Source organism: Canis lupus, chromosome 22, assembly GCF_003254725.2.
Source record: "Canis lupus dingo isolate Sandy chromosome 22, ASM325472v2, whole genome shotgun sequence".
Lineage (NCBI taxonomy): Eukaryota > Metazoa > Chordata > Mammalia > Carnivora > Canidae > Canis > Canis lupus.
The window spans coordinates 48,656,434-48,674,291 of record NC_064264.1 but is presented as its reverse complement, the minus strand read 5'-3'; the positions used below and the strand labels follow the sequence as shown (position 1 = coordinate 48,674,291).

The window sequence follows — 17,858 nt, the reverse complement described above, 5'->3', positions numbered from 1 at the left end:
TTAATTAAATTCCTGTCTAATAAAATATCGTCAATGGCATACAGATGTCTGTCAAAGGAGCGGTGCAGTAAGTTCCAGAACTCATTAAATGCACTTTTTCATGCTAAAAGAATTTCTTGCATTTTATTTTGCCCTGAACAAACAGCAACAAAAATCAACCACAAAGGGGGCTACAATTTGCATACTTTGAAATACCGTCTAACAAAAGATATTAATGCAAGGTGGCCTGGTGGCTGGAAGATGTGCTTCTAATAGAAGGTTTGTCTTCTATCCAAGGCCTCAAGGTACTGTATTTCATAGAGCAGCTATTACCCGAAGATCTGGGCTCTTTACTGATTCAGGAGACTCTACACTAGCTATTGTCTTCGACAAAGAGATGACAGGTCTTGGGAAACCCTCTGGAAACTGGAATGAATTCACAGGTTACCTATTCTTCACAGCCAACCCCACTGCTGGTCTTGCTGCACACTCTTGGTACAACTTTGTGACCATGCATGTCCTTCTCTGCTACATAGTAAGGCAGGTAAAGACATGGGGAACCAGAGTCTCACTAAAGGCTGGGAGGCTGTGGGCTTTCCCTGACCTCTGCACAGTCAGAGAACATGTCTCCTTTGTGATCTGGCTGCACCGGGCTCAAAGAATGCTTAAATTTACTCCCCCACTCATGCTTAGAATATTAGTACAGGGCAAGCTCCACCAGAGGCAATTAGTGAATATTCTCAGCACTTTAGGCTATGTGGCTTATGAACAAACCATACCCCTTCTCTGTTAAGCACCATTAATCACATCAGGATTGCTGCTTTCATAAATACTGGCCCAGAAGCAGAAATTGAATCACTTGGCTGGTACAAAACCAACCAGAGAAAAAAACTGATGAGCAACCCTAAAAGGGGAGAGTTTGTCAATACAGAACTGAGTACACTACCATTGATCAGCTGTTTTTAGAATACTTCAGATTAAAAAAAATCACTCCTTTAAGTAAAAAGCAAAACAAAATAATTACTGGAGCATGTTTTGCTTTGGAGATTTACATTTACTGATTCACATTGTATGCTGGGTAAGGGAATACCCATTGCTCATTCACACTTCATCAGACTGCTGTGTCATTAGAGGTAAAAAGAAAACTCATTTGAACAAATCACCTTCACAAATAGACCACAGGATTCCAAATGTGATTCTGCTTAACTCACACTGGACTCAATTTTTATACAGCAAATCGACATCTTTTTCTAAGTCCAAAACAGAAATATGCAAGGACATGTTATAAGTGCAAAAATCCCACGACAGAAAAAGCAGTTCTTCCTACGTATTATGGACTGTAACTGCCTAAGTCTACATGATCGCTGGTCTCCACATTTGATTTTAATTATTAATCTGAACAAGATTCTCCAAAATTAAAGTACTTAATCAAAAACGTCCTATTGCACCAAGATGTCACACAGACCAAAGCTGAAGGGCTAGGGGCCAGGGTTCTAGCTTTATCATGCAGTAGCTGTATGGACTTCAACAGAACAAGGCTTGTCATCCATAAAATGAAGGTTTCCCCTAGATGATCTCTAAGGTCCCTTCTAATTTTAAAAATTCTGTGACTCTGTTAAATATATTACTCTAAGGCAAGACATCAACACACTGCTTCATTGAACATCTTTCAAACTACCCAATAATCAGTTTGATTCATCAATCATGCACTGAATCAAATGATTAGGAAAATAAAACAACAACAAAAAAAGGTTGTATAGAAATGGATTACGTGTTAGTGTCTTCAAAATCAACTTGTCAACACTCATGTGGACAGATAATCATTTGTGAGCCACAAGGTCAGTCAGTACGGCTGTTATATATGGCTGCCAAATTCTCCCCTGCTTCCTCCCCACACATTACTCTTCCCTTGTGATCATGTCACACGGATAAATTTAATAAGGCTGTTGGCAAGGTGGCATGCCAGGATGGATCATCGTTAAAACTCTTTTCAATAATCTGATAGTTATGATCTAAAATTTTGGTTCTACAATTCATTTTTTAAAAAAGTACTAAAGACTGAAAAGTATCAAAGAACAGGAATTAACAAAAGTACTTCATTTGTGATGCTTTCCTTACTCTGCAAGCAAGCCAGAAATTTAGCTATCAGTTTCAGATATACCACTAGATGCTAGAAGGCAACTGTGTCAGGCTGAGGAGTGACCCTGGATGCCCAGCAGAACCATCCGGGGAACCCAAGTGGCACCCCCAGATGAATTAGATAAAAATGTCTAGGGCCAGGGCCCAGGCATCACTGATTTTTTAAAAATGTCTCAGGTGACTCCCTTGCACAGCTGGGGCCGAGAAACAAGCGGGTTAAAACAAGACTCTTTGATTTCAGATGCAGGAATGCTGAGTGAAAGGCACTGGCAGAGGTGGGCCAGTTAAGAAATCAAACCTCTCACTACTTACACCTTTTTCCTGCACACAGAAACATCTGGAAGCCATTGTTCCAAAGAGAAGACACTGTTCACACACGTGTGAACACTAAGAATGAAAATAACAACCAAACTAGGGGCAGCAATACTGGGATCTTTCTCTAGGCTGCGTGTGGTTCAGAGGCAGCCCTTTGGTTTGCCAGCCTGGGAACAACAGTGCCTATTGCGAGGTCTTATTTTACCCCCCATCATCACTCAACAGTATTTCTGAGTTTCAATTAGAAATTCTGACAGCCAGAGCTATAGCTTCTTAAAACATAGCTAACAATTTGACCGACTGATGCAAATCCGAACCAAACCAGTAATCCCTCGTAAATTACAGTTCCACCTGACATCCTTTACATCATTTCCTAAGAAGTCTGGAAAGAAGAAAGACTATTCTTCCCATTAAAATGCTCATTATTCTTGACTAAGATTTCACCAACACTTAATCTCAACCAGCAATCAACTTACAAATGGTCTTGAATTATGTCAATCCCTCACTTTATGAGGCTCCAAAAAAGCAGCACCTCCTCTTAAAGGGGGAAAACGTAAAACCAACACCTTTCCTGGGATCTCACTGCTACGTCAGTCCAAACATTCAGTCAATAGGAGCGTGATCTGCATACAAACTCAACACACACAGAAGATTTCCACGTAAATACAACACACTATACACATGATCAGATTCAGAATTACGTATTTCTTCCTCACCTTCAACCAGAAAGATGAACAGGCTCATGGTAACTTGTCATTACATCTTACTATTTATCTTGTCCACGTTTTTTATTTTTGTTTTTGTTTTTTTTGTTTTTTGGAAAGCAAGCCCACTGTGTGAAGTTTCATTTTTCTTAAAGATCTTAGAGCCAGCCATACCCTATCCAAACACATCTGTCCAAAACTTCCCCTAGTAAATGTTGACTAAAGATTAATGAGTCGCTAGAACAGATCATCTCCACTGAAACACAAGACTCAGGACTCTAGGTTCCCAACACTTGAAGCCGGCCCTCCTACTCATCCTCCTCTTCCTCCTCACTCACATGCAGGCCACCCAAGTGTTTCTGACTTCTCAGCATGGAAGGGGAGCTCAGCACTGCTGGGTTGCCAAACGTGAGCGGCTGGCTCAAAGAGGCCACCATCTCGGAGTCTGAATCACTGGATTCAGTCCCGCTGCTGGTGGAGCCCTCCGTCACTTGCAGGGGTGCTCGCTGGTCTGCCAAGTCGCTGGCACACCCTGACCGCAGGGGGGGGATCTTTGAGGTCGGAGCCCCGAGAGGTGCACCATTAGCCAGCACTCTACCTTCGGATGCAGCCAGGCTGCCCAGTCTCCCCTTTCCACGGCCATCAAGCCCATCCAATGGCTCTGGGGTTGAACTTACTTGGCTGAGGATGAGCGGGTCTGTCTCTGACTTATTGTACCTACTGGGGAGACTCCGTAAGTATGGCCTTTGGAGGACCGGGGAAGGGCTCTCAGGAGGACCCGGAGGACCCTGGCTTGGGAGAGTCTCTTCTCTCATACTTTCCTCTCGTGGGTCATGCCCGTTTTCAGAAACATAGCCTTGAGACCCAGTCCTGTCCCAGCTCCTATTTGGACTCGACCGTCTGCTCCTGGGAGACAGTGGGGTGCCGGGGGTACTGTGGCCGTCTGAGGCCCTGAACAGCTCATCTATCAGGGAGCTATGTCTGGGGAGTCTGGGGCTCCCGCTCATATCGAAGGTTAGGTCTGCAGAATCGCCGTCGAGGAACTCTCTGGAGGGAGGCCGGGACGACTTCACGGAGCGGGGGGATGCCCTGAGCCTAGCCTCCGCCTGCCTCTCCTCCCGGGAGAGCAGATAAACCCCACTGGTCAAATCACCCTCATAGTTGTCATTTGTTTGGGACCGTGACTGGGACGCTTGCTCCCTGAGCAGGTCGGATTCGCTATCTACGTCACTGCAGTCAATGAAAGGAATGGAAGTGCTGCTGCCTCTGGCAGCCCTGGATGCTGGACCTGTGCTCGGCTGCGGGGGCTGAGCTTTACTCTGCGGACTCCTGTCCTCGGCGGCGGCGGCGGCGGCGGCGGCGGCGGCCCCGTCCTCCTCCTCCTCTTCGGCGGGCGCCCGCGGGGCTCCGGCCGCCTTCCCGCCGCCCGCGGGGCTCCGGGGCGGCGCGGGGCTCGGGCGCTCTTCAGGGGCGGCGGGCGCGGCTCCTGGGGCGGCGCCCGCGGGCTCGGGGGCTGCTCCGGGGGGAGGGCTGGCTCGCTGCTGCGCCTGCGCGGGCGAGAGAGGGGGGTGGTCACCGCGGGCCCCAGGCGGGGAGCGCAGAGCCGACTCAGGGGCTCCTCTCGGACCCCTGCGGAAGCTCCCGGCCACGTAGCCGCTGCTCTCGGCGATCCGCACCGCCACGCGGCTAATCAGCAGTCACCCCCGAGTGCATGTGGTCAGCATCCAGAAGGTTCTCCGGGGGGGGGGGGGGGGGGCTCTCCTGCAGCCCAGGTGGGGCGCTGCGTCTGCTCCCTGGGGCCTGCAGGCCCCTAGGGGGTTGCCAACGTTTCTTAGAGTCCTTGCAACCCCGCAGGGGGCTGCCCAAGAAAGGGTGGGCAGGGAGAGGTGGAAAACACATCGTGGACTGGAACCCTCCCCCCACCCCCCCAACCCCACCCCCCAAGGCGAGTTAACACGGATTTCAGACAAAAGACAAAAGCTTCTTTGTACTTCTCGGGGAAGAGCAGACAGGTTAGGCACTCTCTTTGGAAGCACAAAGGGACTCTGCTTCATGTCCTTCCCCAACAAAGTTGGTATTCTCTCATGGAGAAAACCCCGAAAACACATCCAGAAAATGAGCTCTCACCAACCTCAGGGCAAGAGTGATAATGTCTCTGGTTGCCAGCTGCGGTCACTGCCCTGTAACATGAGTCCTGGGAACTCACCACCCAGTCTGGTGCCAACAAAGGGTTCTGACCTTGGCCGTGAATGGGAGCTACACCCATCAGGTGCAAAGGAGGGCCTGGTGTCTTCACACAACCACCCCCGTGTAGGGGGAGGGTAGACTCCGCTCTATTGGCTCTCTGGGTGGTTCCACTCCTAAGCTGAGTTCAGGCCAACAGAGCAAACTTCATGGCAAACGCATGGGACAGAGGACATGAAGTCAGCTAAAAAAGGACCCACTCTGGGGCTCATGGAGCATAGGCTGGGGTGCTCAAAGCCAGGGCATATAGCTATATTCTCCTCTACAAAAAGAACCCCAAAGATGAAGGGCAAATAGCTCAGAAGCATACTATGAAACCCAGTACTTAGCAGAGAAAGTTTGGTAACAACCCTCCCCCGACAATTATAATAGTTGATCAGCATTTACTGACTTGTTTTGGCACTTCTGAATTCGGCTCTGTAGGCGGTGTAGCCAGGCTTCTGATGGACTGAATCTTGCTGTGTTTCCTGGAAGAAATCACAGAAGATAGCCAAAGTTAGGTAAGCTGCTGTTATTGTTTTTTTAAATGAAAAATAACAGCCTTATGCACTTCCTCAATATGAAGGCATCTCAAGTAGTGTGTATGGCTGCTCCATGAAGAGAGAGTCATTCTCTTTATACTACTTGTAGGGTTCAGGGGTTACTTAAATTCTGAAAAAATTCTCTGCAAGCCCCTAGTCCTGTTCAATGGTACAAGTGGTCAGGAGCTCCAGCCACTGTTCACTATCTTTCTAGTTCTGGAAAAGTCCCTGGGAGGGAGAGGTGGCTGGGCCCAAGGATAACACTGAATTGCAAGTTCTGGTCTGACAATACAGTATCAATTCATGTATTGTGGGTGATGATTTCCTAGATCAATTCTAGAATAGACGCAATCCCTACTCATCAGCTAACTCTTTCATAGTGGTGAGTTCAGAGAAGATCTGCCCCCATGAATGAATTTACAGTCCCAGTAGCAGAAGGAAAATTGTATTTCATGCCACTAGCACCTCTCCATCTTTTGCCTGACTTTACGGTGTCCTCCTCTTCCTCAGTGAACAAGCATTAGAAACTTTTCAGGTACTCAAACAAAACCATATAAATACAGAGAAATTACATGCGAATGTACATTCATTCAGCTTTTCTTCCAAATACTCCAAACAGACAAGGATGGTCACAACCAGAAGTTCATTTCAGCAAAAGCAAAACAAAACACCGAGTACTCTGAATGTTTATCACCAGAGAATCAGATACATAAAATGTAATACTTTCACAATATCCTAAAATACCAACACCAATCCCCAAATCAGGGTAGGGTTTATTTTTATTTTTTTTAAAGGACTTTTTTTTTTTTTTAAGATTTTATTTATTTATTCATGAGACACAGAGAAAGAGAGAGAGAGAGAGAGAGAGGCAGAGTTCTCCGGAGAAGCGGGCTCCACGCAGGGAGCCCGATGTGGGACTCGATCTCGGGTCTCCAGGATCACGCCCTGGGCTGGAGGTAGCAGTTGAGCCAACCAGGCTGCCCCAGGGTAGGGTTTAAAACGCAAGATGCAGAATTATGTACGGTGAGCTACTAGTTAAATGAAAAAGCACACCCCGGAGAAATCCTGCACATTTTCTTCAGATGCATAAATATGCACAACAGAAGTAACATGAAGCTGGCAGTTGTTGCCTCTGGGAGAGGAGAGGGAAATAGCAAAGACGGTTGTTGGTTGGGGGGGGGGGGGGTAGCTACATCTGTCACAAGTATTTACACACAGAAAAGGGGAAAATAACTCAGAAACAAAAAAAAATGTGGATGTTTGTTGTGTTCTCTGTGTTATATTGTATTTTTAGGATGTATTAAAATGTAAAAAAGAAAAATGTTGGAAAGAAAAAATCCACATGCACTAAACAGCCTGTAATGCACCATCACATCATGATCTGTTTACCCTTTTATCTTTGTCCCTAGATTCTCTGCTTCTCCCTTTGGGGCAACAGAGCCATGGTCAGGGCAGGGGGCTTTGGACCCGGTTGACCAGGGGCCACTTGCTAGCTCTGAGATGCTAGTAATTTAATCTCTTTGAGCTGCAGTGTCTCATCTTTTAAAAAAGCGAATAGCAGAAGGTTGCCTGGATGGCTCGGTGGGTTAAGCGTCTGACTCTTGAGTTCAGCTTAGGTCATGATCTCAGGGTCCTGGAATGAGGCTGTATGTTCAGTGGGGAGTCTGCTTCTCTCCCTCTCCCCGGCCCCCACTTGTGGTCTCTCTCTCTCTCTCAAATAAATGCATAAAAATCTTAAAAAAAAAAAAAAAAAGCAATAGGAGAGCACCAACCTCATGGAGCTGGTATGAAGACTCTGAGTTAATGTATGCAGAGTGTGTGGAAACATGGCGAGAGCTATAAGCATTCACTAACGACAGTAATAAATCCTGCTGCTTCTCATCCAAACTGTATTTAATTAAAAGTTTATAGAAATACTTTCGATTCAAATCCCAAAATACTTAAGGACTCACAGAAGACGATATTTTTACTTTTACAGTGCTTTATCCTCGCTGCCATCTCCTACTCCTCTTCCTCCTCACCTGGCCCTCCAGGTCAGTTCACATGTCACTTCACCCTTGAGGACATACCCCAGCCCTCCAATGTTTCTGTTCATTAAACTGATCCAGTTTTACTATGAGGCACTAGATTGGTAACTCACCAACCCTGGGTGAAGAGAGATTAAGCAAGAATGCACTGTCACCCGGAGAGAATGACTCTTGTCACATCAGAAGGAGTATCGAAATTTCTCTTACCTTTCAAACTGTACTTTCTTATGTCCTCCTTCTTTCACGTAGTCGAGAACCTGCTTCTGAGTCCGACCGCTAAAAGGGAGAAGATGAGAGGGAAGAGAAGACAGCAAGGCATTCTCATTTAAACACAAGACATCCCATTCTTTACCTCCCCCTCTCCTTCCATGACTGGGAGATTTGTGGGCTTTCTCAGCAAGCCAGGAATAAGAGCAGCTCTAAGAGAAACTCTGTGTGTCCATTTCATCTCTTGGTATTTCCCTTCTAAAACAGCAAGTGTTCAAATGACTAAACCACTTAATAATTCTGTGTTTACTTATTAAGCAACCATTGGGAGAGTCTGTATGCTTCGAGGAGGCAGGGATAATTCTGTTCGCTGTGAATCCCCAGCACCTAGACTAGGCCTTGATATGCAGAAGACACTCAAATGTTTGCTAAAAGAAGAAGTGAGGGGTGCCTGGGTGGCTCAGATGGTTAAGCATCTGCTTTCAGCTCAGGTCATGATCTCCAGGTCCTGTGATGGAGTCCCACATAGGGCCCCCTGCTCAGCAGAGAGTCTGCTTCTCCCTCTCCTTCTGCCCCTATGTGTACTCTCTCTCTCAAATGAATAAAAAAATCTTAAAAAAAAAAAAAAAGTGAGACAGTGAACTAATGATGTGCAAATCTATGCAGCATTCTCGGAGGCTACACCAAATGTTAATGAGACACTTGCTTCTACAGAGAAGGAAAATCTTTTCTGGATTAGAGAGTCCTGTCAGGAGTATGTTGTGGCCAGGTGGACTGGACTGTCTCTTGGCTGATGTTAGTTCAAACACAAGCGAGGGGTTGCCAGGAGCCTCCCAGACTGATCACGCCATCACCCCAGCAGCCAGAGCTCCTGGAAGTTGGCTTTCCTCTTATCAGCCCACTGTACCATGCAGGAGTGATCACAGGCAGCAGGAAACAGCTGGTCTCAGGACAAATGTTCCCATGGCAAACTGCAGGGGTGTGACATGGAATCCTTACCTGAACCGAAACGATGACCCTCGACTAAAGAGAACAGGCTTTGGCTTTGGTTTGGGCTCTTCGAAAAGTCTAAAAAAGGCATGATGTTCAACACAGATTTTCCAGAAGGACTTGCAAAAATCCCGACTGGCCATCAGAAATTCCAAGGTGTCCTGGTATGAGCTCTAAAAAGAGAAAATACCACTTTGTGGTTTTTTTCCCCCCATTACCCATGGACACTGGGCAAAACAATGTGAAAGGGGACAGAAAATAAATATGTCCAATAAAATTTCAGTTGTGTATTTTATTATCTAGCAGGACCATAAATTCACCTATTTAGTAAAATACAGTTGTTGCTAATGATAAAATACAGTCACCACTCAACCATTCCCTCCCTCCCCCAGAATTCCTTAAAGGAACTAAAGAAAACAGGAATACTTAGAAGTCAGAACACTTCTTTTGACAGAATTCATAAACAGATTTTGTGTATGTGGCCTACATTTCCTTCTTTAAAAAAAAATCCAAATACTACAATCCCTTTTTTACCTCCTGAAAATAACTGAAACATACTTCTATGTTCTCCCTGAAGGTTCATGCCAACTTTGCATATTGGTCTCAGTCTTTTCTCTGTTGAGCAACATATGGCTCAAGCCTCCAGGTGGCCCCAGGGACCATATAAGAAATGAACATTTCTTTTGGTGGAGCATGAAGTGTCACACTCAAGTCTGAAAAAAATCATGTCCGTTGATTCTGGAAAGCCGAGAGTGTCATTTTCCTATTCCCCGACCGAATGCTCTCAATGTCAGTGGCCATATTTTATAAACAGGACTCCCCACAGTCCTGAATGTTCCTAGCCATTCCAACTATTTTGCGGGCTCTCACAGCTCTGGGCAGTCCCAACTTACAAACAAGTGTGCCGCAATTCTATGTTGGTAAGTAGCCTTCTGGAACTCAAAAAGCATTTTCCCACAGAAAAACAACTTCTAGTGGGTGGCTGCTTCCCAGGTCTGGCCATAAAAGCTGATTTAATGTGTTCTGTGGCTGAACGATAAGCCTAGATGGCCATTTGTCATCTTTCATTCCATGGTAAAGAAACGATCTTCAAGTTCTGCTTGGAGACATCAGGATCTATCATCCATGTCCTCCACTGCCATTTCCAGCAGGGGAAGGAGATGCTCCTTCTTTCCCTGACCTGGTCCTGGGGTGAGTGACATCTTCGAGGAGTTCTGCAGGAAGTGGGTGGTGCTATCGGAGGTTTAGGGACAAGAGTAGGGACATGAAAACTGGGGCCAGCTGGAGGCCCATGTGGGCAAGGGTATGCCCCGGATCTGGTGGATGCTGAGTGGGGTCTTGAGGAGGTGACCTGGAGGCTGGAGCCCTAGCAACTCATGGGTCAGGCTGTCTACCCAAAGGGGCTCTGTTCACCCAGGTGACAACATGGCTATTGAGCATCTGGGTACGCCTCTGGTACAGACCCTCAGACACCTGCACAGTGCTGGCCGCAGTTCCAGCCTGTGCCCTAGCAGAGCCCCTCCACTCCCCAGGGTCACTGGGTGGTCTGGTCTGGTCTCCAGCCTCCCCACCCCCCAATCCACTTACGTTCGCATCCGGGCGGAGCTTGATGAGAAAGCGCTTCCTCTTGAAGCTCAGCTTCCGCACTTTGGCCCAATTGAAGGCGTTGATCTTAGTGAAACCCTGAGAAAGGTATCAGCCAGTGAGTCAGGAAATGCTTAATAAGCAACATGGGGTTTTGGTCTGCCTTGCGTATGGGGACCTGCCATTGGAATGCTCGAGAAGAACGCCTTCTGCTAGAGAATTCTCAGGATTTGCTGCTGCTGTGGCTGATGCCTGTTTCTGGAGCATTATTTTTCACTAATTATATGATTTGGCATTCAAACGAAGTTTGCCTCCAGGGAAAGGAGCAGCTGGCCAAGGGAAGGATAAACCAAAAGATTAAAAAAAAAAAAAAAAAACAATAAAAACCATGACAACCAGCACAATAATTAGTGACCATCACTTCCAGAGTACCAAGCACTCCATCAGGACTTTACAGGCCTTATCTTATCAAACCTTATACAAAACTCAGTGAGATGAGTTTATTATCTTTCTCTTACAGATGTGGAGACTGCTGCATGGGTAGATTTTAACGTGCCCAAAATCACACAGTTCATGTGGTAGAATGAGAATCCCGAGATTCCCTTAACCAGCAGCTAATTGTTAATCTCCGTAAATGCAACCCGCAGGTTAGCAATCAACCCCCACTGCGCACACTGGTCTGGCTCCCATGCCCAGCAGGATGCCAACTACATCCAAGAAGGATGGGGAGGGGAGGCCTGGCCTGTGGTGTGTCTTCTAGACCAGAGAACAGTCTCAGGAAAGGACACATCTTCATCTTTGAAAGACAGGTGTGGAGAGACAGGGTGATGGAGAAGCAAGAGGAAGCTGCCAGTTACTAGCTCCCATCTGTCCTGTCATCTCAACTAAAATTAGAATTCCTCCGGAGTCTGCTCGAACACCAGAACCGTTTATTTAAATTGGTAGGAATGAAACAATTAGGCACTGGCAAGAAGATTAATTCCAAGATACAGCCTCTGTACATGATTAAATAACTGAGCAATTCTCGATATTTAGATTGTATCACATATAATCAAAGCAAATTAATTCAATTCTAAGGCACTTCTTTTTCCCCCCTTTATGATTTTTAGAAATGTCTAAAGCTTCCGATTTTAAAAATTTCAGGGTAGGACCGAAAACTCTATCTGGCTCATGGTCATTTTACTCATCAAATACTCCTTAGGTTATTTCAGCAGGTCAAACACTGTGAAGAGCGGTCACCGCCTCCAATACCATCCTGCTTTCAAACCTTCCCTTCTTACTTTCCCACATGAAACCCAACCTTGACTCCTCTTGGGACAGGATTCTGTGATAATTCACATCCGTCGTAAACATCTGATACTGGAGCAGAGAAGCACTGGGACTATTTTGGTAAAACAGGAAGGGGGAGACAGAACCAAACCTGGCAGAGCTTAAAAAAGTATTTTAGATTATGTACATATTTACACCTTCAAAACTGGTGAAAATGACCCTATTTAAAAGGCAGGCACTTTCTCGGTATCCCTTTGAACCAAAGCACAATGAAATCAGAGAGGGAGACAAACCATAAGAGAGTCTTAATCATAGGGAACAAACTGAGGGTTGCTGGGGGAGTGGGGGTGGGTGACGGGGTAACTGGGTGAGAGGCATGAAAGGAGGGCACATGCCATGATGAACACTGAGTTTATATACAACTGGTCACTTAGCTCTACCTCTGAAACTAACAATACACTATATGTTACCTGACTAAATTTAAATTAAAAAAAAAATGATAAAAAAGAAAAGATATCAAAGCACAGATGACTTGCTTTTGTTTAAAAGAAAAACACTGAGGAAGCTTTTGGGGGGGTGATGAATATGTTCAGGGTCTTGATTTTATTGATGGCTTCAGGACATATACATATATATATACACATATATATGAACTAAGGAAAATGGATACTTTAAATTTTACTCTACGGTCCACAATACCTCAACAAAGCTGCTAAGAGATAAAAAGCAGCACTGATCAAGAGAACAGTACAATAGCAGTGTGATCAAGAGAGAACACATTTCAGAGTACAGAAAATTATGTCTTTAAGTAAAACACAGGTTAGGATTCAAATGCAATGTTTTGCTACAGACTTACGATAGCATCTGGCTTTTAGGAGTTTATAAAACCGCTCAATCTTAAAAAATACAAGTTACATTTTTAAGTTATGTATAGCTGAAGTCACAAACCAGCTGACTCAGGGAAAACCTAAATTAGGTTTAAAAATCCCTAAATTTGGTAAAAAAAAACAAAAACAAAAACAAAAAAAAAACCAAAAAAACAACTAAAAATCTCAATAGGTTAAAAAAAAAGGCCGGGGGCGGGGGGAGGGAGGAAATGACATGGGTATCACGTGCCAGTATGAAGAAAGTGTTTATTTTGGGGGATCTGAAATCCTGATTTTACCATCCTGTGTTCTGAGCACAGGTCCACTGATAAAGATTTCTGTGATCCTACAGAGTCAATAAACACAAGCGAATCTTGAATTGTGCATTCTCCCAACCAGAGCAAGGGCAAATGAACTAGAATCTGGACGCTCAGGGCCTGGAGAGAATTAGAAACCCTGAGATGAGGTTATAGTCTTTCCCCTGTTCACCTAAAATTAACTATAGAGGTCTTCACCTGGCCCACCCAACACGGAATCAGAGCTGAAGGGCCAACTCTGATCTTTCCGTCACCAAGAGAACGGAGTTGTGTTCTACACGCTCTTACCTGAAACACTAGAATTCCCGTGTTGGCAACAGCCAGGTTGATCTTGGTGCCTTCCCTGTCCTTAGCTGGGTGCAACCGGATCCCATACATCTCCAGCCTACGGGCAATCTCCAGAAGTTGGAAATCTGATTCTGCTGGTGTTTGTCCACTGACAAAACAAAAAATTAAAGAGAAAGGCCAGGAGATTTGAATTCCCTGTGTCTATTAATTCGAGATTAAGCAACTTCTCTTGGGAAATAAAAAGGCATTTCATCACAAACAATGGAGCTATCTGATCAGATGACACCCAACCTCCTATTCATTATCACCAAAAGTCTAGCAACGAGGACAAAAGCCCTATTGCCTGTGTAACACAAAACCCTAAAAGTCTAGCTCACATTTGCCCAGTTTTTTTGGAATCTCAAAGAGTTCCCTTTAAGGTCACATAAAAGCAAAACACCACTGTGTTAAAACACGTTTTTAGTCACTTACAATGGGCCTACACTTGGAAGCAAGGTTCAAGGCAACACTGGCATACTATCATCAAAGCTCAAGTACCCTCCTTAAACAAAGCAACAAAACAACAGGCACAGAGCATCTTTTGAAAGATTATTTTAGTGATCACAAAAAACAAAACAAACAACAACAACAAAAAAAACCCAAAACAAAAAACCACCCAAATGGAGAAGATACAAAGACTCTAGATTTTTGTAACATTCCTACTTGGCCCCTAGCTGACCATATCACTTTCTAGATTTCCTGTTAATTGATCTTATACACTTTCTTTAATTCCATAGCACGGTGTCCTACACCCCAGGCCTACTCCAGTAGGACAGGAAATCAAGAAGGACCATGGAGCTCTGGTCCTAAGTGGATAACCGGGGTCTGAAGAATCCAAGGTGAATAACAACACTCCCATGAACCTCTGTGGTCTTCTCTCTCACCCTTTGCATGTTTCGTCCCAATAGCTACTGGGCGTGTGTGTGTACACCCACCTACGCTTGAAGGACAGAAACACCCCAAAGGGAACATGAGGCGCCCAGTGGGACTTACATGTGGTTGTGGTGAAACTCCACGATTTTGTCTTCTAGAGCATCTTGCTGAGGTATGTACTTGTTTTTTGCTAAATGCTCTCTGTCTGATGCTTCATCAAAATCCCCAATCTCGGCTACCAAGAAACAGAAGAAGAAAACCCAGCCACAAATGATTAATACTTCATAATCTATTACATTCCCCATGGAACATTCCCCAGCTAGCAAACCAGAAGGCAGCAGACAAGGTGATCCCAGCCTTGTGTATCGTCAGGGCTGGATGTCAGAAGACATCCTGTGAGGACATATTTAACAACTGTACCAACATGAAAGGATGGTTCCCCCTCTTTGTCATCTCTACCAGCTGGAAATAAAACTTCAGCGTCCATCTATCTTCATCCATCCATGTTCCTTCCTCCCCACCCAACCAGGAGTACTTCTGTTCTAGGCAGTGAATTCTAGACATGTGGATTATGACCTTATGACTTCTAAAGAAGTCCCAGAATTTCAAATTTTACAATATTAACTTTTGAAACTCTTGTATATAATAATTATTAGTGCAAACCCCAAATGCTTTCTCATGTAGAGAAAAGCCGATAGTAAATAGGCATAAATATACATGATGTAATTTGGTAACATAAAACAAAGTTTATTAAGTTTCTTAAAGTCCTAGAGTCAGCAATGACTGGCCAGGCTGCAGATTCTTATTTATTTTTCATCTACGAGGACTAGGAGGTATATTTTTCTCACGTAACCTCTACAGAGTCCCCAAATTGCTGTGATCTGGAAATCTAAAGGACAGACCTTTAAAGTAATAATTGTGCCTTAACAACACAAGCTCTGGCTCAGTTTATACCAATTTAATACCCCTGGGACAGCATGTCTTTTTCTTTGAATCATATGGTCTGTGTAACAAGCTTAATAAAAAGTAGCCTAATGACCAGAGCCCAGCTGTTTTGAGTAAAAGCTAGTGAACAGTTGCTAAGAAACCTACCTTTCATTTTGTCCTGTGAAGCAGCTTGTCACACTTTGGGCAATGCACCTCCAGTAATCATGCAGGATATGGCCTATATGTTCCTCTAAATCACACCCACTGAGAATATTTGCTCTGCACAAAACAGTGCCAACTCATCTGGCTCCAGCTGGGCCAGTGGAAGAATCAATCATTTTCTAGCCTCCTGCTGCTATGACAAATCAATAATATTACTTCCTAAGTCTAGTAGATCTGCAGTAAGGCCCATATATAAAAGAGAAGATAAGCATGGGCTCAAGGAATACCTCATCATATTAGGTTAAGTCATTTATTAACCACTAGGAGTGACGCTTTCTGCAAACTGTTGGAAATCTTGTTACCTGGGCAGTTATTCAAATAGGCTGATTATAGGAGTCTACTCTAGATACAAGAAAAGTTTTTATTTGTTTTTTTAAGATTTTATTTATTTATTTATTTACTTACTTACTTACTATTTATGAGAGAGAGAGAGAGAAAGAGAGAGAGAGGCAGGGACATAGGCAGAGGGAGAAGCAGGCTCCCTATGGGGAGCCCAATGCGAGACTCGATTCTAAGACTCTGGGATCACGACCTGAGCCGAAGACAGATGCTCAACCACTGAGCCAGCCAGGCGTCCCAAGAGCAATTTTTAAATGACAGGACAGCACAGTTTGTTTTATACTAGTGCTAATGTGTATATTCCATTTCAAGTAACTTCTACCTTAGCAAAGATGGAAAAAAGAAAATGCCCAGCTGAGTTATCAGTAAGCCTTAGAATGAGCACTCCTAGATTAAGAAAGTTAAAATATCCAGTTTCAAGCATCACTAGGACTCAGTACAGCTTCATGTGTCTTGGTGTTTACTGAACTCTATAGAATAGAATACAGAAAGTGCCATCGTTGATGGTTTTATGTCTTAAGGCTAATGTGCCACATTCAATAATGGGTATTAAGTCCAAGAAAAAAAAAAGTCCAAGAACCCAGAACAGAACAAATTTAATTTACCTGGACATCATCTGTCCAAGCTTCTCCTCTAAGTCAACTGAGATTATCAACAATTGCATACTAGTCCTTGAAAAGAGGGGCACCTGGGTGGTATAGTCAGCTGAGCATCCAACTCTTGGTTTTGGTTCAGGTCATGACCTCATGGGTTGTACAACTGAGCCCCACGTTAAGCTCTGTGCTGAGCAAGGAGTCTGCTTGAGATTCTCTCTCTCCCTCTTCCTTTGTCCCTCCCCCCTTCTCTCTCTCTCAAATAGATCTTTAGAAAAGAAAAATAAAAGTAGACACTGAACACAGAATTCACAGGCCAATATTGGGTAGGGGTGGTGGTGGTAGGTAGACCTATTGCGTTTGAGGAGTACTGTCTTCAATCCATTGGCACTCAAGCTAACAGCAAAATAACACAAAGATATAATTACTGTGTTCAATAGATGTGGTTATTCCCCAAAAATCAGATCACGGTTATCTCCAACAGGACCTCAAAAGAGAAACGGACAGAACTTACACTGTACGATGTGTGAGATCAAGAGAGCCGCGCTCGTGTCGTTGCAGGTCAGCCTGCCTTGAGCCAGGTCCTGCTTCACCTGCAGAGCAAACAGGTACCTGCGAACACAAATACAGAGACCAGCGTCACAGACCTACAGTCAAGAGTCCTGCAAAGAGGGCAGGAGGTGTGGGGTCAAAGTCAGGCTCACTTCTGACAACCTGTCCACACTGTGAGGAACTAGAGAAAGGTACACAGACCAAGGAAAACAAAGTCTGCACCGGCCAGTATGAACTCCCAGTGCTACCAACCTCGAGGTCAACATGCACCGGTTGCCAGAAGGACCCAGAAACATGCTCTAAAACCTTTTCACGCAATGAGTAATACATTTTATTCTACGCTCCATCTTTCCATTTAAAAATCTAAGACTAGAGGCACGTGGGTGGCTCAGTTGGTTAACCATCTGCCTTTGGCACAGATCATGATCCTGGGGTCCTGAGATCAAGCCCCAAGCCAGGCTCCCTGCTCAGCAGGGAGTTTGCTGGTCCCTCTCCTCCTCCTGCTCCCCCTGCTTGTGCTCACACTCTCAAATAAATAAATAAAATCTTAAAGAAAAAATAAAAATCTAAGACTATATTTTTAGTCTCTCTATATATAACTTTTGCAGGGTGTAACTAACATTTACATTTCTTTTCACAGATCAAATATACAAAAAATAACTTTAGGGCTCAGATAATAACAGTAGTTTATTAAGGCTAGGGAGAGCTTTTTTGCCAAGGGAATTGGAGAGATGAGATTATCTTTGTGGTATAATATTCACTTAGGTTCTTCCAAAAGCCTCAGTTACCAGATCTGTAAAAAATTAATTTTAAAGCTATTTTTATATTGCAGAATAAAGCAAGTAAACATTTTTGGTGAAAGA

The 17,858-nt window shown here is 44.5% G+C and overlaps 1 protein-coding gene across 8 annotated transcripts in view; it reads right to left on the bottom strand.

Moving 5' to 3' along the window:
* The window catches only part of FARP1 (FERM, ARH/RhoGEF and pleckstrin domain protein 1), a 288,775-nt gene that overhangs the window by 54,795 nt on the left and 216,122 nt on the right, over positions 1-17,858 (bottom strand). For all 8 annotated transcript variants that reach the window (XM_049099408.1, XM_049099412.1, XM_049099411.1 and 5 more), the window contains 8 exons: positions 16,958-17,055; positions 14,483-14,597; positions 13,451-13,598; positions 10,714-10,809; positions 9,136-9,299; positions 8,137-8,205; positions 5,773-5,848; positions 4,426-4,684 (listed from right to left, as the gene is read on the bottom strand). In XM_049099408.1, coding sequence (XP_048955365.1) covers positions 4,426-4,684; positions 5,773-5,848; positions 8,137-8,205; positions 9,136-9,299; positions 10,714-10,809; positions 13,451-13,598; positions 14,483-14,597; positions 16,958-17,055 — 1,025 coding nt within the window. The remainder of the gene's footprint in view (positions 1-4,425; positions 4,685-5,772; positions 5,849-8,136; positions 8,206-9,135; positions 9,300-10,713; positions 10,810-13,450; positions 13,599-14,482; positions 14,598-16,957; positions 17,056-17,858) is intronic.